Source organism: Stegodyphus dumicola, chromosome 1 (assembly GCF_044657685.1).
Source record: "Stegodyphus dumicola isolate Sdum_Otavi_A_Nest chromosome 1, ASM4465768v1".
Lineage (NCBI taxonomy): Eukaryota > Metazoa > Arthropoda > Arachnida > Araneae > Eresidae > Stegodyphus > Stegodyphus dumicola.
This window is the reverse complement of record NC_140768.1, coordinates 2,517,198-2,544,017: the sequence shown is the minus strand read 5'-3', so window position 1 is coordinate 2,544,017 and position 26,820 is coordinate 2,517,198. Positions and strand designations below refer to the sequence as shown.

At 31.5% G+C, this 26,820-nt stretch overlaps 2 protein-coding genes across 3 annotated transcripts in view; one reads left to right on the top strand and one right to left on the bottom strand.

Annotated features, from left to right (window-relative positions):
* LOC118201278 (CUE domain-containing protein 1-like) overlaps positions 1-20,583 on the bottom strand; it is an 88,483-nt gene extending 67,900 nt beyond the window's left edge. Inside the window, exon 1 of one of the 2 annotated variants that reach the window (XM_085812290.1) lies at positions 20,486-20,583. The gene's annotated coding sequence lies outside the window, so the exon portion shown is untranslated. Of the gene's footprint in view, positions 1-16,399; positions 16,448-20,485 lie in introns of those variants that run through there. The other variant, XM_085812291.1, reaches the window with a different exon arrangement.
* Positions 9,602-10,596, top strand: LOC118201276 (protein NipSnap homolog 3A-like). Its single transcript, XM_035373342.2, has one exon. The coding sequence runs from the start codon at positions 9,741-9,743 to the stop codon at positions 10,539-10,541; it is 801 nt and encodes a 266-aa protein (XP_035229233.1). The 5' UTR covers positions 9,602-9,740; the 3' UTR covers positions 10,542-10,596.
* Positions 20,584-26,820: the final 6,237 nt, after the last annotated feature.

The following is a 26,820-nucleotide window of genomic DNA, read 5'->3' as shown; positions in this document are numbered from 1 at the left end:
TTTATGAGTCCGACGCAAAATGCCAAAACGAAAGCAATAGTCCTTCGGGACTGAAATCCCTTTGGACTAATTATATAAATAGGATCTTTCTACTAAATGAGGAGTATTATGATAATTATTATCGGACTGCAAAAGGAAGGTTAAGAAGTCAAATGATTTTGAAACAGTCACAGGAAGTGGGGATCGCCTCTGTGGAGGAGATTTATAGGAAAATTGTGGAAGAAGTCATATATGGAAAGCAGGATAGTGATTTAAGTATCGCGAGGGAGGTCAATATGGAAGATGATTACAAAATTGAAAATGCTTTTACCTATGAAGAAATTTCTTATACGATTAAGTGTTTAAGAGTTCATTCTGCCCCCCGGATTAGATAGGATCGGGGTTTGGCTTATTAAGAAATTATTTGAGGAGTTTCCTTCATTTCATTTGATTTTATATAACAGATGTCTTTATTTGAGTGTTTTTCCAGATGCTTGGAAAATTGGTCAAATGGTACTCATTCCAAAAGGTAATGGAGGATATAGACCTATTTGCCTCTTAAAGACTTATGCAAAAATTTATGACAAACTAATTACAAACAGAATTCAACACAAATTAAGAGAAATAAACTATATTAGCGACAGGCAATATGGCTTTCAACGAGGCAAGTCTACGGATTTGGCCTTTTATAACGTTTTATTTCATTTGAAAGATAAGAAGCAAAGACATCATGTTGACCTGATCTTTTTCGATATCCGTGGAGCGTTCGACTCAATTATTTGGCCGTCCCTGCTATCTGAACTGAAGGAAATAGGGATCACAAAACAACTATTTGAAACTATTAAAGATTATCTAAGAAATAGGAAGATTGTTTTCAAAAATAAAAATGATTCTGTCCATCTTGTTTACGATATTGAAAGAGGATGTCCTCAAGGCTGCTGCAGCGCACCTCTGTTCTGGAGCCTCATTGTCAATAAAATTTTTATTAATGACTGGTGTTGAGTTATTCTGTTTTGCAGATGATATTTTGGGTATTGTCTATGATGACTCTTTAGAGAAACTCGAAAAAACTTTTAAGATTTTAGAGAAAAATTTTATGAATTAGAGTAGAGAAGAAAATATAGAGTTCAACAATGAAAAAATAAATGCCATTTGCTTTCCTAAGGGTGGTAAGGCTACTAGAAAACCAAAGTTGAAATTTAATGGTATTAAGATTAATTTTAAAAGTCACTTTAAATATCTTGGAGTGATTATTGATGAAAAGCTAACTTTTATTGAACATTTTAAGGCGATTCACAGAGATATAGAGAAAATTTTAAAATATTATAGAAGTGCCTTTGATTTACAAACTTTAGTTAAAAAGCACTACCTTTAGAGATATTTATTTAAATGTTATTAGGCCAAAAATTTTATATGGTATTGGCATGTGGGGCTGCCGGGCAGGGGAATTGATTAGACTGAGAACTAAACTGGATTCATTGCAAAGGAGCTGGCTGCTTGCAATCACAAGAGCTTTCCGTACTGTTTCTACAGAAGTTATTTGCTTACTTGCTGGCATTCCGCCACTCTCAATTTTTTATAGCTTTTATTATAAAAAATTTTTACTCAGCTATGGTTTTAAAAAGATTTTAACATGTGAAAATGGTGATGTTTTGTATGGTAACGCCTTAACAGGAAAAGATTTTATTAATATACATCCAAATGATTTCAAGGGTATACCGTACGATAAAGATTATATGAATACTGGCATGATTGATATATACACTGATGGCTCCGGATATGAAGGTGGAACTGGTTGCGCTTTTGTTATTTTTTATTACGGAGTCGAAATCTATACTAGAAAAATACGATTAGACGGAAATAAATCAGTGTATCAAGCTGAAGCGGTTGCAATTAGAGAGGGACTGCGGTGGAGTTATAAAAACTTAAAACAGTACTTTACAATACATATTTATTCTGATGCTCTCTCGGCCCTACAAGGTTTGGCAAATCCGAAACCAAGCAATAGACTTCTTTTGGATATAAAAAACATTTATAATAAAATAAGAGAGAAAAATTCTATATATTTTCATTGAGTCAAGGCACATATTGGTGTTATCGGGAATGAAAGGACGGATATGCTAGCTAAAGAGGCTGCCCTGGGAGAGGGGGTGATAGTTATGAGGCTATTAATGATTCCAGAAGAATTACCTTGAGAAAAATGAAAGCAAGTATAATTGAGAAATGGGCTCGGGAATGGAATGGTTCAAATAAAAATAAGGGTTCAAATAAAATTAAGGGTTTTGACCCTAAAAAGAAAAATGGATCTATTTAATAATATAGATACTACTCAAGTTATCACGGATCATGGTAGATTCCCGGCCTATTTAAAACGTTTTAATCTCCAGGGCAATGATCGATGCTTGGCTTGTGGAAAGTACGGAAATGCAGCTCATTTTATGGAAGAATGTAAACTGACCGAGAGTGTGAGGACGAGATTTGGAAAAATAAATGAACAAAATGTAATTGAAAAAAGAAAATTCTTGAATAGCTATGCAACAGAAATTATGAGGATTGTGAATGAAAACAAGACTATCATAGGAATAGGACTTTAAATCTTTTAATCTTTTATTTATTTCATTATTATTGTTATTATTTTGTTGTTGTTTGTCTGCGTCGGGTGTGCTGCGTTAACCATGAGGCCGATTATTGTCTGCCAGGAGGGTTGCAGGATACTCCTAAACTAAACTAAACTACACGGGTTGGACAAAAATATGGAAACACCTTTAAAAAAACATGTTTCTTTGCTTAATATGGTGTAGGAAACCCGTTGGCATCCAAAACAGCTTGCAGTCTTCTCGGAATGGATAAATACACTTCCTGTATGTTTGCCAAGGGAATATTATACCATTCTTCCTGCAAAACGGTGGCAAGTTCAAATAACGATGTTGGTGGTGGATAACGAGAACGCACTTTCCGTTCCAATGTAGACCACAAAGGTTCGATAATATTCAGGTCTGGTGACTGTGGTGGCCAGGGGAGATGGGAAAACTCATCCTCGTGCTCAGAAAACCAGTCCTGGACAATGTGAGCTGTGTGAACAGGGGCTTTGTCGTCTTGGAAGACACCATCACCATCGGGGAACAAAGTTTGTACCATGGGATGAACTTGATCGACCAAAATGTTCACATAAGTCTTGGCAGTCCTGTGCCCTGACACAGTTATCATGGGGCTAGCAGAGAACCACGATATGGCTGCCCAAACCATAACAGAACCCCCGCCATGTTTCACTCTTGGAAACAAGCAGTCTATATTATAGGCTTGAGATGTCGCTCTCCAGACGTAAACTCGGCCAGAAGTGGGAAACAATGTGAAAGAAGAGTCGTCAGACCATATTACTCGCTTCCACTGCTTTATAGTCCAGGCTTTATGACTTAAACACCACCTTTTCCTGTTACGGGCATTAGCATCACTGATGAGTGGCTTCTCAATTGCAGCACGGCCAGCAATTCCCTGTTTATGAAGCTCCCTTCTAATTGTTTTGGTACTCACAGGGTTCGGTAACACAACATTCATTTCAGCAGTAACTTTTGCAGCTGTGGTCTTCTTATTTTTCGTCACACTTGCCCTTAATGATCGTCTGTCACGATCACTCTGGACACACTTTCGTCCGCGCTGTGATTTAGCAGATGATGTATTTCCGCTTTTCAAATATGCAGAATAAATCTTCGATACAGTACCTCTTGAAACACTAAACACCTCGGCTACCTTGCTTACGGAAGCACCTACCATACGTGCTCCAACAATTTACCCACGTTCGAAGTCTGTTAACTCTGACATAATGCAATGACAACCTCACATAACAGTACTCCGACAACAACTGAACTGTTTAGCACATTTACGAAGTTGTATAGGTGGCGTCAGTAGTCAAAAACGCCAGCGCCACCTACATATTTCATTAAAATCAATCTTTCTTTTCAAACATGCATTTCACAAGGTGTTTCCATATTTTTGTCCATCCACTGTAAACTCAGCATGCCTAGGCGTTGTACTGACTGTATTGCATCGTCTGGGAGACATACAATGTATTAACAATCATACCAACAATGTAATATTGGTTTTTTGTAAATATTTTTTTTTTTTTTTTTTTTTTTTTTTTTTGTAATTTGCTCGAGGGAGAAAAAATCGCTAATTTTTTTAACAATATCAAACATATAACATCTTTTATTTTCCCCTTTACCTTTTGTTTAATAAATAAGCTTTGCAAATAAGTCAAATTTGTTTTGCTTCTAACTCTTCCTTTGCCTGATTTTGCATTATCCTTAATTTATGGACATGAGTGTAATTTGCAGCACTTTACATAAGCGCAACAGAACCCCATAAAGGGGTGGCAAATTGCAATTTGAACAAGGGCGCCTAATACCCACGCGGCGACCCTGCACATGCGCGGCATTATTAAAATTCATTTAGCTTTTCACAAAATCCGAATATATTTACAGAATCTGGGATATATACTGAAGAGAAAAAAAAAATCAGGTCCTTTAGGTTTTAGACATTTCGGTTGATAAATATCAAAATGTTACTCAAAATTCATTTGAGATTTTATATGTTTTATGCAGACGCTTTGCGATTTCATTAAGAAAACTTTAGAAAGTAGGCTTCTATACACCATATTTCTAAGAGAACTAGATTCAACACACTCGAACCTACTTTGTTTACTGTTAAAATGCAAAATGACCGGAAACCTGAATACTCCGAACTACTTTCGCATTCGTTTTTATCAATTTAGACGTACCGCTACATGGTGCGCGCAAAGAAAAAATTAAGGACGAAGATACTCGCATGCGATCACGTGTTATGTTTTAGAATTGACGCTGGATGGAGCTGATTATCAAGAGTTGTAGAAAGTTTTAAATTTCTTTTTTTACTTTAAGTCGTTGTTTGTACTCTAAGAAATCATCCTATAATGGTATAAAAATGTAAAAAGAATGCTTATTCTGCAGGTGATGTAGAATGATGGGATAATTTTATATAACATTGCCAGCTTTCGAAGTTGTTGATTAAAATCTGCTTTCGAATTCGTGATATGTAGCACAAGAGGATACTAGACCGTTAATGCCAATGATCATGCCTACAAACCTTTATTCTTCCAGAAAACAAAAGCAGAGGTTCCAGGTTGCGTAATGGCAAACCGCACATTGAGTTAAACAGTGTTAAACGAATGTCGCATATTGCGCATGCTCAGAAAAGAATTTGGCGTAATAACTATGTCGGCGCGATTTGAAAAGAAGATAAATACGGCATATGGTAGATGTACCGCCATCTGATTGTAAACAAATCTGGCGTTTAAAACTTCGTAGAGTATAATGTAAATGTAAATTAATTACTGTGTTAAAATACTATTTTTTGCTGTACTTCTCAAACAACTAGAAAGCTGAAATTATTGCGAAGTAATGTGAAGCAGTGTTTGCATTCAAAATGTAAGATATAATACTTATGAAATTTTGCACATTCCTCTGGAACTGTACAAATTTTCTTTCAGAAAAAGACTGAAATTTAGGATATATTAGTTGAAAATTTATTCATTATACTTTTAAGCAATAAAAACAATTCAGGATTTACCATACGTTCCGTTCGTACATACATAAAGAAATACTGAGGAATATAACAAGTGCTTGCAAATAACACTGAATTTTACAATTCCTTAATGCTAGTTATTAAATTCTTTAAAATGAGAAAGTAAAGCGCGGATATACGCTAACAAACTAAGCTAGAATCTCCAGTTTACAATTACTGAATTATAACATGTGAACAAATTACATCTAAGTAACGAATTATTACGAACATATGTTAACAAATTTTAAATGCACTGTTATTGACAAATTACAGTGAAATATATATTAGAAAAATAAGCAAGTGCAATCGGTATGGACGTTAAAATAACTAATTAGCAAAGTTCCACAACATTGCAGTTGTGGAATCACTCGAACACACTCGACAGCCATGGAGATCACGAATAAGCTAGCGTAGGGTTGCTTAGTCGCCAATATTTCTCCCCGCGCCAAAGGTACACCATCAAGCATGCGCAGTAAGCGAAATTCGCTTAACACTGTTCAACTCAATGTGCGGTCTGCCATTACGCTTCCAGGTTTGAGCGCCTTCTCAGGAGCATTACAATTTATTCTTACGATTTACCATGGCCGGTAAGTTTTAATATTCTTAAACCCAGTTTTCATTAAAAAAAGTTTTATAGATTTTGTACCCTGAAGAATTTCTGAGTAGTAACTGTGATGCAATGATATCCTGCATATAAAGATCTATAAATTATCATTGTCAAAAATATATCAATAATGCATAAAATATTCAACAAGATTAAAATTGTCATGGGAATATGACTCAATATATCATTGTTTCTTCAGAAATTCCGTAAAGAAGGGGGATTGCAGAAAAACACAATAAAAAATTTGCACTTTAATGGGCTTTTTGTAAATGTCCTCTAAATTTTTGGCAGTATCCGTCTTTTGCATTTATTTCAGCACCTAAATATAGAAAGAAATTATGCAGTTTGAAGTTACTAAGTTTATTCGTGTAACAATAATACGTTACGATTATTTGTAATTCGTGATTTCATAAAGCATATGTATGTTATAATAAAGTTAGAATTCATTTTAAAAATAGTGGTTTAAATCAGCAAAATTTAGTCAATTTTAAACATGAAATTTAAGTTGGAAATAAATCGAAGTTTGAAATTAATACACTTAACGCACAGAGGGAAATTCCCGTAATTAGGGTTGCCATTTTTCTTGCAATTCGAGATTGCCACTTTCATTCGGAAAGTGCACTATGAAAACGACATTTTTGTTAAAAATGCAGTTCGTAAAAATTCGTTCTTGTACAAAAATATCTTTTCAGAATCAAAATATAATGGAGGTTTTTAAAATTGCAGTATTTGAATCGTGTTAGTTCGAAAAAAAGTAAGAAAAAAAGAAAAGAAAAAGTTCGTGGGAAGAGAATTTGAATTTTTTGTTCTTAAAACATTTTAAATCAAAATTGCATATTCAACAAAAGTGTCAAAAAGATTCAGGTGCATTTTAAAATTCCTGGAAGCAATTTTGATTGTTTTCACGACGTATTTTCGTGTCGGACGTATTTTCGTGTTTGGAAAAACAGAAGTTGTTGTCATTTCATTTAATGGGAATATTTAGTGAAAGCGCCTGTGATCTACAAATAAATAAATAAATAATATATCTATATATATATCTTAATATATTGACATTTATAGAAAAAAAAAATCTGAAATTTTTCAGATTTTAAATTACGTCCAAAGGGGCGTTTTTTTAACGTTTAGAGTGTTACCTTTATTTATTAAATATCATGTTCTTTGCACTTAAACCATAAAATTCAGTTCAAGAGCAATATCGCAAAATAATGTTAAATTAAGCATATCTTTAGAATTTCCAATATACACAGTCTCGCGAGCTGGAGATAAAAGTATTTTTTTTTTCTATATAACGTTGCCATTTCTCGCTTTTAAAGCATTGAGTTTGTAAATCAAAAATTCGTTAAAGTTTTACAAAATATAAAATCTATAATAAAACAAATTCCAAATTTGGGATTTCAAATGCCCATATTCGCAGTAGGATTTCGTCATTCAAAATTCGATGGCTCTATGTACCATTGTTTTATCACAATGCGAGAAATAGACAATCATTTATGCAGATTTTTCATTATTTAATTTCTTCAAATATAATGCAGGACTCTAACATTTTGTGGCAACAGTTTGAAAAGTGAACCGACGTTTATGAGTCCGACGCAAAATGCCAAAACGAAAGCAATAGTCCTTCCGGACTGAAATCCCTTTGGACTAAAAAAAAAAAAAAAAAAAAAAAAAAAATTGCCTAGACGCGATTTCGTAATAAAATCATTGATAAAATCCCAGTATATGGCCGTGGTACGATTTTGAAAAGTTTCGAATTTTAAAATTTTAAAATGTCTTCACGTAGCAGAAATTTATGGTGGAATATTATAGCAAAATTTACATTTTTATATTTATTTATTTATATTTTCTGTCGTTGTGCATTATGGTGTGCAGTTACAGAGAAGACAAGCTGTTAGAATAATTATAAATCTGATTCATATACAATTTAGATCTGAATGGTATAAATGTAGAACAAAAGCTATTAAAAGAATGTTAACCAAATATTGTTAAGTTAAAATAAAACTACAGCAAAAAAACTTATTTGTACCAAGTTGACTGAATATTTACTATAATTTCTTACAAAGTACCAGAATATTTTTTCATAATTAACTGTATCTATACTATTACTTTATCTATATCTTATTTTTTTATTAAAAACAACTTTCTTTTTCTAATAGTTTTGTTTTTATTTTAAACTCGCTCTCTATATGTTTGCACATTTTTTTAAAAATTATTTTGGCTTTTTTCCTTTTTTTAGGATTTAAATTTGCTTTTTTACTTTTATACGTATTTGTTAAAAATTAAATTTTAATTTGTTTAAATTTAAATTTCATTTCTCGCAGCAATGGCGCAAAGGATATTTAATTAAATTTGTATTTAAATTTAATTTTTTTAATTAAATTCAATTTATTCTTATGAAACAATTTTGTTTGTACTTAGCAGCTTTAGCGCTAATTACCTGGTTTGTTTCTCTTTTTTTTTTATTAAAAACAACTTTCTTTTTCTAATAGTTTTGTTTTTATTTTAAACTCGCTCTCTATATGTTTGCACATTTTTTTAAAAATTATTTTGGCTTTTTTGCTTTTTTTAGGATTTAAATTTGCTTTTTTACTTTTATACGTATTTGTTAAAAATTAAATTTAAATTTGTTTAAATTTAAATTTCATTTCTCGCAGCAATGGCGCAAAGAATATTTAATTAAATTTGTATTTAAATTTAATTTTTTTAATTAAATTCAATTTATTCTTATGAAACAATTTTGTTTGTACTTAGCAACTTTAGCGCTAATTACCTGGTTTGTTTCTCTTTTTTTTTTTAGTAAAAACAACTTTCTTTTTCTAATAGTTTTGTTTTTATTTTAAACTCGCTCTCTATATGTTTGCACATTTTTTTAAAAATTATTTTGGCTTTTTTCCTTTTTTTAGGATTTAAATTTGCTTTTTTACTTTTATACGTATTTGTTAAAAATTAAATTTAAATTTGTTTAAATATATCTTTACTAGAGTGGACTGGATCATGGGATTAATAGAAGGGCAGAGGTACAAGCCTTTTATGCTCCATTTATTATAAAAGTTTTTTTTTTTATATTTCTTCTAGACTTGCATAGACGCAAGGACGCATTTGATTTTGCTAGAAGAATTTCCGTTTTTTAAAATCATTTTCAACCACGAGAACACAACTCGAAATGTTAATATATTAATTTCTTATTGCCAACAATTTTTTTTGAAATGTTGTGTAAATAAATTATACTAATGCTGCAATACAAATATTTTGTATATAATAGTAGATATAATTTTGAGTTAACTTTGATAGAACATTAAGACTTTTTATAAATATAAATAACACTGATGCTGGAATAAGATAACGAGCTCGAGATCATAATTTTTAAAAACAAACGAATGAGTTTTGTTTTATTTAAAATAAATTATCTGCCTGATATCTAAATCTGCATCCACTGCTGACGGGAGTATTATCTGATTTTTAATTTTCTAGTTGATTATATTGCTACTGACCACATCTTTTGCTAAAAAAACAATTTTTCTTCTCTAAAATTGTTAGTACTCTGAAATTCTAAGTTTTATTTATGGCATCTACTTTTTATAAAGGACTCTTTGGGATCTTGTACCGGGGTCAAAGTAATGCAGCATTCAAATCTCTATTTAATTTCAAAAGAACATTATCAATCCCACCTTCCAGAGATGCCGAAATAGATGGATTATACTTTGATAGTAATAAATCACAGAAGATCTATGAAATTAGAACGTATACTATTCATCCAAAAGATTACAAGGAATATATGAAATTCACCGAAGACAATTTTCATCTTCGTTTTAAACATTCTAAATTGTTTGGATTTTGGAGCACTGAATTTAATGCACTCAATGAAATAGTTCACATATGGGAATATGATAATCATGATCATTGTGCTAAAGTTCGCCAGGACCTTTCAGCTGACACTGAATGGCAGTCTAACTATGTGAACAAAGTTGTACCGATGTTGATTAGTGAAACAAATGCCACTACGATGCTTCTACCTTGGAGTATAATAACTCTACCTTGTAGACCAGGAGTTTATGAATTGCAAATATTTAATATGAATAGTCATACTGATATATGGGATGGAAGACTTAAAGCTGCTATGGAACTGAGTTCACTCAAGTTGAAGAGCTTTAATTCAGTTCTCATAGGTTGTTTCATATCTGTTTTTGACTCCCAAAATACTGTGCATGCTTTATGGCAGCATGAAAGCTTTGACAAATTTCCATTTGGTTGCTTGAAGTTGCTCAATGAGACCAACCTATCAGTTCTACATGCTTTTTATCGTGAAGTTCGAACCGGATACAGCAAGTGCCTGTTGCCTCACAAAGCATCACCTCTACAATGAAAATCTCCTTTATTTTGATTACAAAATTGGTGTAAACGTTATAACGATGATTGTATATAGATATTAAAATATTTGCATCATGAAAATTTGAAGGTTATTTTTATTTCCTTCTACGAAGTAAAGGAAGTATTGTAATCACGAAAAATTTCCGTTATCATATTTCAACACAAATATCCATAATTAAGACACAATAACACACCGAACAAATACTAATTCAGAAGTCAAACAACAAAAATCAGCGTTATATTTTCAAATTTTCACAGGACTAGTTTCAATGGTTTAACCGAACCACCATCGTCAGCTGCAAAAGCGCAAATGAACGAGGTAGAGTATAAAAAAGCCTGGACAGAAAATAAGCTAGTGGCGCCATCTGTTGATGAAACCAGAACTAAAACATAATTTCTTTAAAGGCCGAAGGCAAAGATGGATTGGAATTAGGATCGTTAACTAGAACAGAAAGATATTTTTTGAATGTGAAATACCTCTAGAAAATCCATTTCTCCAATGGAAGATGTTTTTTGAATAAATTTGGCATCAAAAAAATTGAAAGTGTGATTTTCGGACCAACAATGTTGGGCGACAGAAGGTATATATGTATCTTGCATAACTCAAAAACGAGTAGCCTCAGAAGGTTAGAATTTAATGTATAAGACTGATATAACATGTAGTTGTGCACCTACCTCCCTTTTTGGTTGCAATCGGTCTCACCGATTCGGAAACGTATATAAATCTAATATATATACCCACTCAGTTACTCGGCTCAGTGAGCTCAGTGTTTTTTATTCTTATATGCTGGTAAATGGCTCATTTTTTACTTGAATGATTGAATTATGCTGTTCTTATCTTCCGGTTAAGGTTTTTATGGCCTTAGTAATTCTGCATGCAATAGTTGTAGAATTAGCAAAAATTTAAAAGTTGCTAAAGTGCGGCTAAGCCAAAGTTTACTTACCATAGCAGTTTCTGCACCTTCAGTGTCTTTTTGCCGAGTTAGACCAAAGGGAAACTTAGTTTTGTGCACTGAAAAATCTGCCTTCTTGCCCGCTTGCCGAATGACTTGTTTTTGCGTGGAAACTGTGATTTTTAATTGTAAAAATTCTTTTTTTAAATTGTTTTAAATGTATTTAGTGTTTTATGTTTTTCTCTATTTTTAAAATTTTTAATAAAGATATTTTGAGGTTTTATGATTTTTGCCTTCCGCGAAGTGAGAACTAAATTAATTGAATGAGAAATATATCTCTGATGAAATTCAACGAAATAAGTCTAAATGAAATGCAGCAAAAACTGCGTATAATTTAGTATTCCGTACAAGGAAGTTATGCGGTATATACACTAGCTTTTTATTACAATATATTTCCTTGTGTAGAATGGATAAGTATGTAATTAGTTTTTTTGGCTGTATCCATTATAAGTATTTATTTAAAGCATGTGTAAGCCTGTCTTTTAAAATTTTCTTTGCAGACCTATATTTAAATATAAGGAGAATCCGGATCACGGCCTCATTTTGTATCGATAATTCTAATAGTAATGAAAGCATGTAATATGCCATGTAACACATTCAACCCAAAACTGAATAAATTTTCTCTTATTTTATTTTGCAGCAATTTATTAAAATTTCTGAGGAAAACAGGACATTATATAATATAATGATAACTGCAATTACAATCTTGAATTTTGGGAACTTTTGTTCTTAAATTTGGAAACCCTTTCATAACTGTCTACTTTTAAATCTGTTTCATAAATTAAATTATAATTTTAATATAAAGTTGAGATTGCAACTTTTTAAAAATTTTAGAACAGATTTACCAGACGCACCACGTTAACGAAATGTTACCACCAAAAATTCAAAAGCGAAATATAACAAAACTTATATAATTAAAGAAAAAAGAAAAGAAAAGAAACTCGCTTCAGATTTATCTATTTATTTATTATATTATGACTAAAGGGGCTTTTTTTAACGTTTTGTGTGTTACCTTTATTTATTAAATATTATGTTCTTCGCACTTAAACCATAAAATCCAATTCAACGGCAATATCACAAAATAATTTAAAAAGAACGTATCTTTAGAATTCCCGATACACAATCTCGCGCGCTGGAGACTAAAGGTGTATTTTTTTCTTTTTCCCCGTACATTGGCATTGCTCGCTTTGAAATCGCCGAGTTTCTTAATTAAAAATTCGTTAAAGTTTTCCAAGATATGAAATGGATAATAAAACAAATTCCACATTCCGAATTTGAGCTTCCAGATGCCCATATTTGAATGGAGGACTCGGTTATTCAAAATTGGATGGTTGTAGGTACCGTTGTTTTTTCACAGTGCGAGAAACATACATACATTCGTACAGATCTTTCATTATTTAATTTCTTTAAATATAATACAGGGCGATAATATTTGGTGGCAACAAAAACTGAGATGGCGGTTATAGTGAAACGCCACAAAATGCCGAAACGAAATTGATAGCTCTTCTGGGCTAAACAATGTAAAAATAAAAAGGAGATACCGTTCGAAAAAAGGTGTGTTTGGTGTATTTAATTATGGCAAAGCTACAGCTACTAGGGCTATCTGCCTAAGAGGAGGGGTGCTTTCGTGGAGGACTTTCTAAAGGAAACTGGCTCGTATACACGTTACACATGGGGAAAATCACGAAAACGCCCATGCAGCCAGCCCGTTCGCGGGACGTTCGAAAAAAGGAAAACAACGTTAAGAAATTAAGCATAAACTAAAAAAAAAAAGTTTTTTTGACAAAAACACAGCAAAAATAGTTTAAAACAATACGCAAAAACGCCCAATGGGGTTATATGGGTTACCATACAAAAACAAATCGAACAAAATTTGTGTGGTTACTATGCTCGACAAAAAATGGTGAAATTTGCCGATTAGTGCGTCTGGCACCCATTTTTATCAAAATGTTACTTATCATATTTACTATGATGCGAGGCCTCCTTTTTTAGTTCCTTGTACGAAGTAAAAAGGAAGTATTGTAATCGCGGAAAGTTTCAGCCAACATATTTCAACGAAAGTATCCATTTTGACCGCTATCGAATGCAATTTAACGATGTTTTTGCGTGATATCTGTACGTAAAGACAGAATAAAAGACTCGTTAGTTCCAAAAAAATTATAAAACTGCTTTAAAATCAACTCTGAAGAGAATTTTTTGTGGCGTCTGTACGAAAGTATGTATGTACGTGCGTATGTACGTATCTCGCATAACTCAAAAACGAATAGCCTCAGAACGTTGAAATTTTGTATATAGGACTGCTATAACATGTAGATGTGCACCTCGTATTTTGGTTGCAATCGGCCGCACCAAACGTATATAAATATATTTATATCCACTCTGTTACCCGGCTCAGTGATCTCAGTATCTTTACTCTTATACGTTCGTAAATTGTGCATTTTTTTGCTTTAAAAATGATTGAATTATATTGTTCTTATCTTCCGGTTAAGATTTTTATGCCTTTAGTAAATCTGTATGCAATATTTTTAGAATTATCAACAATTTTAAAGTTGTGCCCCTAAGCCTAATAATATTTTTGATGGCGACCATAGCTTGTTTACATTTGAAACAGCAGACTAGTGGATTTGTTGCCAATCTAGAGAAACTAGCTTAGCAACAACAAAGATAACGCCTTCATTTATTACTGGGAATTAAATCATGCTTAATCCTTTCTGGAATTTTTTGGAGGAAATAAGCGTTTAAGATTTACTTCGTAATTTTTAATACAGATATTTTGAGCTTTTATGTATTTTTGCCTTGTCGCGAAGTGAAAATTGAATTAATTGAATGAGAAGTACTCAATCGTCTGTGAAAAACTGTTTCTTTTTCGTTTTTCTCGCTTAATTTCTTTTATACATCGTTGTAGCATTATTAGAGTATTTGAATAGAACATGTGGCAGCGATTAGATAATTCTTCAAATGATATAAATTTTTTGCATTCCGAGTTATAATATGAACGAAATATAACGCCGTTAGGTGAACCTAGCGCCAGAGTGTCGCTATGGTAACAAATATACTGAACTTTAAAGAGTGCATTTATTCTGTTGTGGTTATGCACTATCGTCGAAGTAGATTTAATTCAATCCAATCAATTTAAATGAAATTCAAGAAAAAAAAAATGCGTATAATTTAATATTCCGTACAAGGAAGTCATGTGGTGTACACATCAGATTTTTTTGCTACGTTTTTGGTTCTAAAATTTGGTAGAGTATTTAGAGTATTTGGTAGAGTATTAAGTATTTAATAAGAGTATTTTGGTAAATGAAAATACTTATTAAATACTTAATAAGAGTATTTTGATAAATTAAGCTGATGAATAAAAAGAAGGAGTTTTAAGTATTTTACAACCTAAGAACAATTACGCTATTTAAGTAACTAAATTTACCACCAGCAATTTTAACAGGCGCATCCAGCTGAGAATCCTCAATTAAGACCTGCATTCACAGTACTGGCCATTATTATGCTTGAAGGAATGTATCAGTAACGCTTCCTAACTTTCCTTCGTGTACTGTAGTAAAATCGTATCCTTAACTTTCATTCTAATCAAGATCAAATGAATTCTGATTCGAAATATACTCCCCTCGGATATTTTTCATTTTTATTTCTTAAAAATTATAATATAAGGACGGTTACATATTTCAAGACACCAGGGCAGGGTTTTTCCGAGCAAATACCGTAATTTTGCTGTTAGAATTTTTTTTAGCCGAATCTTCAAAAACTTCTCTTTTAGTATACGTACATAGTACACTTGCACAAGTATGAGACATTAGGTCTTATGTCTTGCTCGCGGCTTGCCGCAATTCTTTTTCGTAAATTGTTACCATTCGCAAAACATACAGTTTATCTTCCAAATTTAATCAATATGTATATTTTTGAGCGCATTAGAATTAATAAAGACCTTTCTTTAACTTAAAATCTTATTATATTTCTAATATATCTTTACTTATACTGTCACCCAACCGCGCCTGGACGTTTGTTAACGTATAGTGTCTGTGCGGCATGGGGCACTTAAATATGCAGCGACACGGAAGCCCTCTCGAGAGGTCGGTGGTAGGGAAAGAGGGCTGGGAGACTCACGGACCCGTTCTCCCCCCTCGGACAGGCACAATCTTGACTATTTGCCACGATGATGTTACTGTCAGACAAGTGAGATAAGTCACAACACAACTTGCATTACTTGACATAAAATAAAATAAATTTAATTTATGATATATCCAACTGGTATTTTATGAACATTTATAGCTCTGTTGTATTTCATAAAAAGCATTTCTATCGCCGCTGGATCTTCCCCCTACCTTGATTTTTTTTTAGTCTACTTAGTTATTCATCAAAATAGAAATGCTTAGGAATAAATTTGAATAATTTATCTTAATTACTTACATAATTATGCTATTTTTTTAATGTACAACAGAGGATTTAAATTACACCAGGTTCTTAATAGAGCATAAGTTTAAATTTGTCAATTATTTTAGATTGATTATGGGAAAAATACTGTTATTTTATACATTCTTTATTTCAGTAGCCTTTTTGTGGTGAGATTGCTATTAAATGTTTACTTTTAATACTTTATCATTGTTTTATTTATATTAATTCTCAGATTTTGATACAAAATGTATGTTGATAACATAAATTAAATAAGAAATTGTGTCATTGTTTGTTTGTCAAACGTTTCTAACGTGCGTCCTCCTGTGATTAGACTTAATTATTCTCTGTTACTACTGAAATAAAGAAATTTATTTTAGAATAAATTACGTACACATAGCCAAAGGCTAAATTAAAAGTATAATGAATAACTTTAAAATGTATTTCAGTGTACAAGTACCAAACAAAATAAACTATATTTATAAAAGGAAATTCTTACGTTCGGTCTGCTACACGTTGGTTTTTCTCTCGATTGGTTGGGAATCATATCTGACTTAAGTAATGTCGAAAGTTTCAAGCTTGATAAATAAATAAAATGAAAAAGGAACCGAATATCAATAAACAAAATATTTGAAATTATTTTCTATTAAAGCCAAAAAGGGTTTGAATATTGCAACAACAAAACCAAATAAATTTTTATAGAACTGGGAAAATGACATGCGGTATTTATGTGTAAACTAAGAAGGAAATAATATTTTTAATTATTACTATTTCTTAAATGACGTACTATATTTACCTATAAAAATTCTCACACGTATTTTTTAATATGCATTTTTAAAAATTAAAATTATTGTTGCTTTAAGATAAATATTATAATTAAGGTAAGCTTATGAGAACAAAGTTATTCTTCATACAAGAATAAACGTTTTTTGAGATCTGCGGGTCCCGGATACGAAAAATAAAATTTGAAATCTGTATCAACATTTTTTAAGAAACTTCGTACCAAGATGAGTTATTTTAACAAATTTTTTGCACCAATTCATATGGCTGAAAATGATACTTTTTATAAGAAATTCAGATTCAGTTATATTATTTGTATTTTGTGGGAAGAAAATCAATTATTTGAACTGACGTTATGCTGAAGAACAATTAGTAGAAACAGTATTATCTGATGTGTAATTCTTTTATGTTATTGTATGGTCCTTTCAGAGTTACACGTGTATACGTATTACAATTAATAATTTCAATAATATATATTATCATTAATTGCTAGCAAAATTTTGCATTATACTTTTTTGAAATCAAATTATATATAGATTTTTTAAATAACCCAAAACATGTTCAAACACTCCAGATCATGAACCTTATAAGAGATAGACTAACTCAGTGGGCGGGGTTCGCGTCACCGACATGTCGGTAAGAAAGAGTAGGGACGATCTGGTTTACTTTAACTGAAACCTATGGCGTTTGTATCACATAACACTTTTTAATTATTAAATCAGATACGTTGTATAGTGATGAGATTATGAAAGCCACAGTCTTTTGCAAATAGGATGTAATATATCTCATTAAAGCACTTTTTACGGCATTTCGCGCATTTTTTTCACGCGTAATTCTTGTACAAATATCTTTACTTTGGTAGAACGGTAAAAACTCTAAGCACAAAATTTATGAATTTAATTTTGCGTAAAAATAAAGTAAAATTAAATAAGATTGATAGTACGTGATGCTTTGAAATAAATAAGGTAAAATTAAACAAGATCTGATAAATTTTTTTAAAAAATTTAATGAACATTTTCAGGCAGTGATTTTCCAAACTATAATAACATTACAAAACTATCATATTTATCTGATTATATGATCATTAAATTATTAACATTAAAGTGGATTAGTTATTTTAATAATTCATAAAATTCGGAGCATAAAATTTTCTGAGCGTAATGAAGGGAAGAAAAAGAAGGCAAAATAAAATCTAGAAGCACTCAGATTTTATATTACGCCCAAAAGGAACCTTTTCTTAAAGTTTTGTGTGTTACCTATATTTATTGAATATCATGTTCTTCGCCCGTAAACCACATACATTTGAAAACAGCATATCTTTAGAATTTCCGGAGATAAAACTGTTATTTTCCGTACAGTGCTCGTTCTGAACTCGTTGAGTTTGTTAATAAAAATTTCGTTAAAGTTTTACAAAATACGAAATAGATTAAAACAAATTCGAAATTCGGCTGTCCAGATGCCCATGTTCGGGTGGAGGATTACATTATTCAAAATTTGGTGACTCTACATACTGTCGTTTTTGTCACAGTGCGAGAAACATACATATATTTATGCAGATTCTTCATTATTTAATTCCTTTACATATAATACAGGGCGATAATATTTGGTAACAACAATTTGCAAGGAAACACGGACATTTATTGTAAAACAACGCAAAATGCCGCTTCGAAACTAACAGCCTTTCTAGGCTACCGCCGCTTTGGGCTAATAAATTAAATTAACAGTAAATAAAAAAAAATCTTATGCAGAACTAAAAATAAATTAAAAAAAATAATCAATATAAAATACAATCAAAATTAATTATTAAGGTTAAATACAATTTTAATATTAGAATTAAATGTATAAAAATTTTTAAGGAGTCAAAAGTGTTTATCACTATGATGTATTATGAAATATAATTTAAATAAAATTCCTTTATAGAAATTGTGCTATTATACTCATATATAATTTTTAAAAAGCAGCACAATTTAGAATTTTAAACAAAACTTTCAAAAATTCGTTTTTAAATATTTTAGTACTTTTTACTTATTTACACCAATAAAAAGCATAAAAATTGCAAGAGAAAATTGCTTGTTTGATTGTTTGTTTGGCACTAGGATCACACTTAAAATATTATTTTCTAAAAGAAGTAGTTACAAATTTGCTTACAGCATAGGAAAAGCTAAAAAAATGTCCAGCCCTGAAAGCATGCAATAGCTTTATTATTATTTGGAACGTTAATTATGCTTGATAAATATGCTACATTTTTAAAAAATCAATCTGAATTTCAAAAATAAAAATATGCAAAAATTCTAATTTGTGTAATTCGGCGCTACAACCAGCTTTTTCTTGACAATTATACACACTGCAATAGGCAACCAATATTAAATTTCTGCAAGTCGTCCCTACTCCTCCGGATGTGATCAAGGTGACAGCCGGCAACACCTCAGACGAGGGAGAAAACCCGTTTGGGTTAGTCTATTTCTTATAAGGTCCATGCTTCAGATATAATACGAACACTTAACATTATAATATTCAGGATTTCAGTGCAACTTAAAATAAGCGATATAAACATTAAGAAGTGTACTGCTGTTTAACTACTGTCCTCATTATTTTCGCTTTGAATTTTATATAAATACATCTTTTTTTTTTTTAACGGATGACATTAAAACTCTTTTCTAACATAAGCTGTCATAAAAAATATTAGATACGTTTGATATTTAAGTAAATATTACAGTAATCAAAGCCAGAAAAATGTTCCTTCCAATTTTAGTACATTATCGGTCTATATAATCTATAAAGAGGAAAGTCTCTGTGTGTGTGTTTGTTCGCTAATAACTTAAGCACTACTATAGACATCGTGCGAAACTTTCTACAATTTCTTTTCTAGGTTCGGGAAAAAGTCGAAGTCTCTAAAATCAGAGATATTAATTAAAAACTCGGAAAAACGATAATTTTCGCTCTCATTTTTCCGAGTGGCAACAATCGCGCAAGCTGAAGATGAAAATCTGTTTTATTTCGAAAGTTGTTGCCACTGCTCGTTTTCAAATCCTAGAGTTTGTTAATAAAAAATTTCTAAGTTTTACGATGAAATCAAAATAGCATTGCCAAATATTAAATGCATTATTCCCGATTCCAAAAATTTGTGGGAAGCCATTTCGACTACTCCCATCTTCGTACGACTTTAATCACTCGAAATATTAATTAAAAAACTCTGAAAGAGCTCGTTTTCGCACTCATCTTTCCGAGTGGCAACATTCTCACGTGTTGGAGATAAAAACACTTTATTTCGAAGTGTTGCTATTGCTCGCTTTTAAGTCGTAGAGTCTGTCAATCAAAAATTTGTAAGTTTTGTGAAATATAGATATATATATATAAAGAATTATGTGTGTTTGTTAGTTTGTTTGCGGGATTGGTTTCTGATCAATTATGATCCATCTTTTGCCACAATGAATCGACTAAAATTGAATATAGGTGAAATATTGGATGGAACGTTTACGACTATTTGATTAAAAAGACACAAATCATTAAACACTGCGTGCCATTTTTCCTGATATAATGAGAGAGAATTAGCTTATTTTTCTGTCGAAATGTTTTATGTGGATTCCATATCGCATGAGACTGAAAGATGTATGACTATGAATCGTATTTTTTACATCGTTCTTAGAGAAGAATTACAGCGGTATTGTTCTCTCTGTTGTTAGATGCATTACTCTCAATGTAACTTAACTGGCGTCGGATACTTCCGCTAGTTATAGTATAATTTTAGTACATATTATTGAAAATGAATTATTACAATGCAGATTAATAATTTTGAAAAGCTTACCTGATAACAGGGACATTTCTGCTCTGATGCCTCTGGTGTGAACAAACTGATGTAGTTGACTATAGATTAGATTTGAATTGTGAGCCAAAACCAAAAAGGAAAATGAAACCACAAACGAAAACGCCTCCTAAACAGAGCATTGAATCAAACTTGTTGCCGAAGTTAGATAGGAAGCTCGTTATAATGACGAGATTGTGGCGCAGTTAAGATCACGTGGCCAAGATAGTTAAAAAAAATTAAATGAAAGCTTGATGTACAGGGAAACCAATAAAAGTATTTTAAATTTTAATAAAATATATAAGCTTTATATTATGTGTAAATACACTGCCGTTCAAAAACAATTGGGGGTATTATGAGTTCGGCATGAAATAATCATATAAGGGACAACTTTTTTTAACAAAAACGAAATAGAAGAGGTTAAAAAGAAAAACTATAATGTTTACAAAGTTCGGAATACGCAAATATCGTCTGCGACGTCGAAAATTTAGTGTTTTAGATAAGCAGTGAAAAGTGACCTCTAGCAATTACTTACGAAGGAGGAGATTAAATGCAATCCCAAAAGGGGTTATTAGTCTCGAAATTAGGTTTTGCATTGGTTCGCTATAAACGGCGTTTTACGTTTTTAATTATTGCCACCAAATATTATCGCCCTGTACTATTTTGAAAGAATTTAAATACTAAAGAATCTGCATGAATGTATGTATGCTCCTCGAGCTGTGAGTAAACGACAGTACCTACAGCCATCCAATTTTAAATAACGCAAACCTCCACCCGAACTTGGAACCACATGGAAGACCGAATTTTGAAATTTTTTTTATTATTTATTTCATATTTTGTAAAATTGTAACGCACTTTTGGTCAACAAAATGAATGATTCCAAAGCTAGCAGTGACGGCATCGGACGGAGTAAAAAACATTTTTATCTTCGGCGCGGAAGACTGCTTATCGAAAATATGCTGAAGATATGCTGTTTTTAAATATTTTGTGATTTTGCTGATGAATCGAAATGTGGCATAAACGCAAAGAACGCGATATTTAATAAATAAAGTAAACACGCAAAATGTTAATAATAAAAGGACAAAAGAAAGTTTTCTAAAGTCATCTTAGTAAAAAAACTGAACCTTGATACGATAAACTCAGAAACGACTAGGAAAAAAAAAAAAAAAGTATGCCCCACAATAACGCTGCATCGGGAGTTCTAAACATATACTGCTGTGGTGCTTTTAAATTTTGCATCAACGTATGTATGTTTCTCGCACTGTGATAAAACAACGGTGCCTAGAGCTATCCAATTTTGAATAACGTAGTCCTCAACTCGAATATACGCATCTGGTAGACAAAATTTGAAATTTGTTTTATTATCGATTTCCTATTTTGTAAAACTTTAACCAATTTTTCATTAAGAAACTCAACGATTTCAAAGCGAGCAATGGCAACACTGTACGGGTGGAAAAAAAAAAAAAAATCGGCGACACTGTGTATCGAAAATTCTAAGGGTATTTTTAAATATTTTGTGATATTACTATTGAATTAAATTTTATGGTTTAAGTGCAAAGAAACACAAAACACATACACAAAACGTTAAAAAAACGCCCCTTTGGAAGTAATATAAAGTCTTAAAGCTTTCGGACATTTTTTTCCCTTTTATTTTTCCTCTTTTCTTTCTTTTTTTTTTTTATTTCGGACCTTTTCCTTTATATATGCCCACCAGCGGCCGAGCGGTAAAGTTGCTGAACACTGGTAGTTCGGTCCGAGGTTCGAGTTCTGCGAACGGGCTGGCTGCATGGGCGTTTTCGTGGTTTTCCCCATGTGTAACGTGTATACGAGCCAGTTTCCCTTAGAAAGTCCTCCACGAAGGCATTCCTCCTCTTAGGCAGATAGCCCTCGAGGCTTTGCCATAATCACACACACCTTTATATATATTTTAATTTTTTAAAAAAGGGTAAATTTTTGAAGGAAAGGGCATTAGCCCAGAAAGGCTAATAATTTCAAAACGGCATTTTGCATCGATTCACTTTTCAAACTGTTGCCACCAAATATTATCGCCACACATTATATTTGAAAAAACTAAATAATGCAGAATCTGTATGAATGTTTCTCGCATTGTGAAGAAACAACGGTGTCTAGAGACATCGAATTTTGAATAACGCTATCCTCCTACCAAGCATAGGCACCTGGAAGCCTAAATTTTGAATTCCGAAATTGTTTTATTATGTATTTCATATGCTTTAAAACTTTAATGAATATTTTATTAGCAAACTGAACGATTTCAAAGCGAGCGATGGCAACACTACAGAAAAGAACATTTTTATCTCCACCGCCGGAGACTGTATCGGAAATTTTAAAATTTTGCGGTTTTTAAATAATTTTTTTATATTGCCGAAGAACATGATATTTAATCAATAACGGTAACACACAAAACATTAAAAAATGCCCTTTTGGGCGTAGTATAAAATCTGAAAGCTTTCAATTTTTTTTCTTCGAGTAATATGATAACGTGAAGTTTTCATATTGCAGAATTTTTGCACTCTTTTCCCCTTCTTCTGCAGTAGAGTGTGCATATAGTTTGTTACATAAGGAAGACATTGTTAGAAAAAAGAAGTGGGAATTTTTTATCTTTGTTATCTGTTATGTTTGATTCAAGTTCTCCTTCCATAAACCTTTTTCTTCATCTGCGATTATTACTTTAGTAGCATTTATCTGTTTGAAGATGGGCGATATTTTTATGAATAGTTACTTCTGTGAGTGATACTAAATAATGGATGATAATATTTACTAGGACTATAAAATCGATGATCTGTGTATGACGTAGTGTTATTGTTTTGCATATTTCATTTTATAAATCTGGAGATAGAAATACCCACAAAGAGCTTGCTGCTTAATATGGTATTTTTAGTTCAAAACGGCGTTAGTTTGAACGGACTTTCGAAACGGGATTTGGCATCGTGTCACTTTAAATGTCTGAATCACTTTTGTATTACTTTCCAAATCTATAAATTTTAATTAATTTTTAGCAAACGCAACTAAATGAAAGACAGCAGTGGCAACACCGTACGAATTAAACATTTTTATCTGTAGCGCGCGAACCTCTATCGGAAATTCGAAAGATATGCTGTTTTTAAATATTTTGTGATTTTGCTATTCAGCCGAATTTTATGTTGCGTAAGTACCAAGAACGTGATAATCTCTACATATAATAAAAGAAAGAGTCTGTGTGTGTGTCTTTCGTTTGCGCAGCGCGTAAGCTAATAGACCCACGGCTACGAAATTTGGTACATACAGTGTCTCAAAAAAGTGATGGGACACTTGTGCTTTACAAAAGGAAACTGTAATAAAATAAATTTAAAAAACATGTAAAATTTTTTGTGGGTGTGTTTCATACTTAAATTTAGTAACAATTATTACATAACATACATTTTCTCAAAATATTAAAATATTAATTTAATAAAAATACAATTGTTTAAAACGGAGCAGAAAATGGCTCACTTAAATGATGGGACACTTAATTTTCCATCAAATATTTATCCAAACATTTTACTTTTTAAAAGGTTTTAATATTTTGTTGGATTTCCTTTTACTTTTAAAACATGATTTAATCTTCTTGGGATGGATTCGACTAATTTTTTTGTGATTTCTGGAGTGATTTTACCCCATTCTTCTTGAAGCACCGATTTTAATTGTTGTTTTGAAGAAATGGTGTGTTTGCGAATTCTTGATTCCAATTCTTGCCAAATATTCTCTATGGGATTTAACTGTGGAGATTTTGGGGGTGTTTTTATTATTTCAGGACAGTTATACAGCATCCAGAGTTTAACGTTCAAAGCACTGTGCTTGGGGTCATTGTCCTGGTAGAATTTAAAATCGTTATGAAGGTTCAATTTTCGTGCTGAAGATTTCAAATTTTGATTTAAAATGTCAATATACTTGTACTGATCCATTATACTGTCAATAAAAACAAGATTACCAACTCCAGCGGACGACATACACCCCCATACCATAACTCCTCCTCCACCATGTTTTACTGTTGGCACCAAGTTCTGTTTGCGAAATTCTTCCCTGGGTTTTCTCCACACCAAGATTCTACCGTCAGAACCAAATATATTAAATTTACTCTCATCAGCAAATATAACTTCATTCCAGTAATCAGAATTCTTATTTATGTTGGATTTTGCGAAAGCCAGTCTGAGTTTTCTATTCTTTTCACTTACGAAGAATTTTTTCCTGGCTGCTCTACCGTGATATCCAGTAGATCGAATTACTCTTCTAATAGTCTCAGAATTAACAATTACTCCATATAATGCTTGTAAATCAGCAGCAACTTTAGGAGCACTCATTCTTGGATTTTTTTTAAATATTTCGAACGATAATTCGCTTTATTCCATTGGATAGCTTTGATGGTCGGCCAGGTCTTCTTTTATCCTGAATCATATGATTCTTTTTATATCGTTTAATGATATTGAAAACTGTTGAATGACTGAAGTTAACTGTTTCAGTAGTTTCTCTAATAGATTTTCCACGTTCAATATGCAAATTAATAACTAATTTTCAAATTCCAGGCAAAGTTTCTTTTCGTTTAGCATTCATGGCTGCACAGAGCTAAAAAACACAAAAATTCCATAACAAATTGGAGAGAAATACTGCAGACGATTTTATAAATTATTGCCAATTGCTTTTGAGTAAAAATAAAAACCCAAAAAAATATTTTTATTGCTTACTTCAGACGATTTTTGTTGCATAGTACGTAGTGTCCCATCACTTAAGTGAGCCATTTTCTGCTCCGTTCTAAACAATTGTATTTTTATTAAATTAATATTTTAATATTTTGAGAAAATGTATGTTATGTAATAATTGTTACTAAATTTAAGTATGAAACACACCCACAAAACATTTTACATGTTTTTTAAATTTATTTTATTGCAGTTTCCTTTTCTAAAGCACAAGTGTCCCATCACTTTTTTGAGACACTCTAGGTGCATCTAGACAAGAGCCAGTGCAACTCGAAGCGATTTTTTCGAAATTCGAATTAGATTTTTTTTTATTTTATATGTTTTGTGACGAAATCGTGTCATTTTGAGACATAATGGGCTATAGGAAAGCGAGATTTTACTCTACACACTCCATTTTCACATCGTCATGAAACGTAGGCACTTAGCTATTTTACGAACATAAAATAAATTTCGTGTTTCAATAAATCGATTCTATACGAATTTATTTAACAAAGGGAACTTAACTCCTTTTCAACGGGATTTTTGCTAAAAAGTTTATTTTTAAAAATTTACAATTTATTTATCTTTGATTTTTGGACACGTTAAACTTTCATCCTTGCGACTGCTTTTACAAAAAGAATTTTGGCAAAACGATAATATTTTGTATTTTAAAAAAAATTTTAAATGAAGCTTCCGAGTACACTTCTAACATCTTTAAAAATGTGATTTTGGCAACAATTTTCCTTTCTTATTGTTGTTGATAGATTTTTGATGAAATCGCATCATTTTGAATAGTTTCATTCTTTTAGAAATATGGATTTGGCAACAATTTTTCATCGTATTTCCTATGTCACTGTTTTTAAGCGATTGGCATATTTCATTGTCAAATTTTTATATATATAATACATTTTTGTTGAATGTTTTTATAAAGTTTTTCTGCAGAGTAAAATTGTACGAGGAATTTTTTGTTTTTTGAGTTTCATGTTATTTTTTGCTTACTTCACTGTCTGTAAGATATTGAAAAGTTTTGCATGATTTGTTTTCTTCAACGGAAAGTCGGTTAATTTTTTTTATTAGGATAATTAATATTTGTATTAAGGGATATAGCTTATTTCATTGTAATTTTTTTTCTCTTGAAAATATAAGATAAAATATCATTAATTATGCTTTGCTTTTCAGAATTTTTTGTTTTTTATATTCTTTTATGTTATTTATTGCTCATTTCACTGTCTTTAAAATATTGAAAAGTTTTGAGTGATTTTTTTAGGAAACAAAATTCTTATCCTCCTTTATACCATTTGAGTTCTTAAGATTTTGCAAAGGGAAGTTGGTTAATTTATTTATTAGGATAATTAATATTTGTATTAAGGGATATTGCTTACTTCATTGTAATTTAGTTATACATAAGAACTTTTTTATGAAGTTGTTCTACAGAGTAAAATTCTACGCAGTTTTTAAATTTAACGTTTGGTGTTCCCTTCAGCCACTTTTCTGGTACATTTGAAAGCCAGGCGAAGGCTGGCAGCTAAGCTGCTAGTATAACTATTAAATTTAACACAAGAAACTTTCATAATATAATGATCCCGAAGAAAAAGGTTTTGCAAGACATATTACTAAGAAAACTGTACC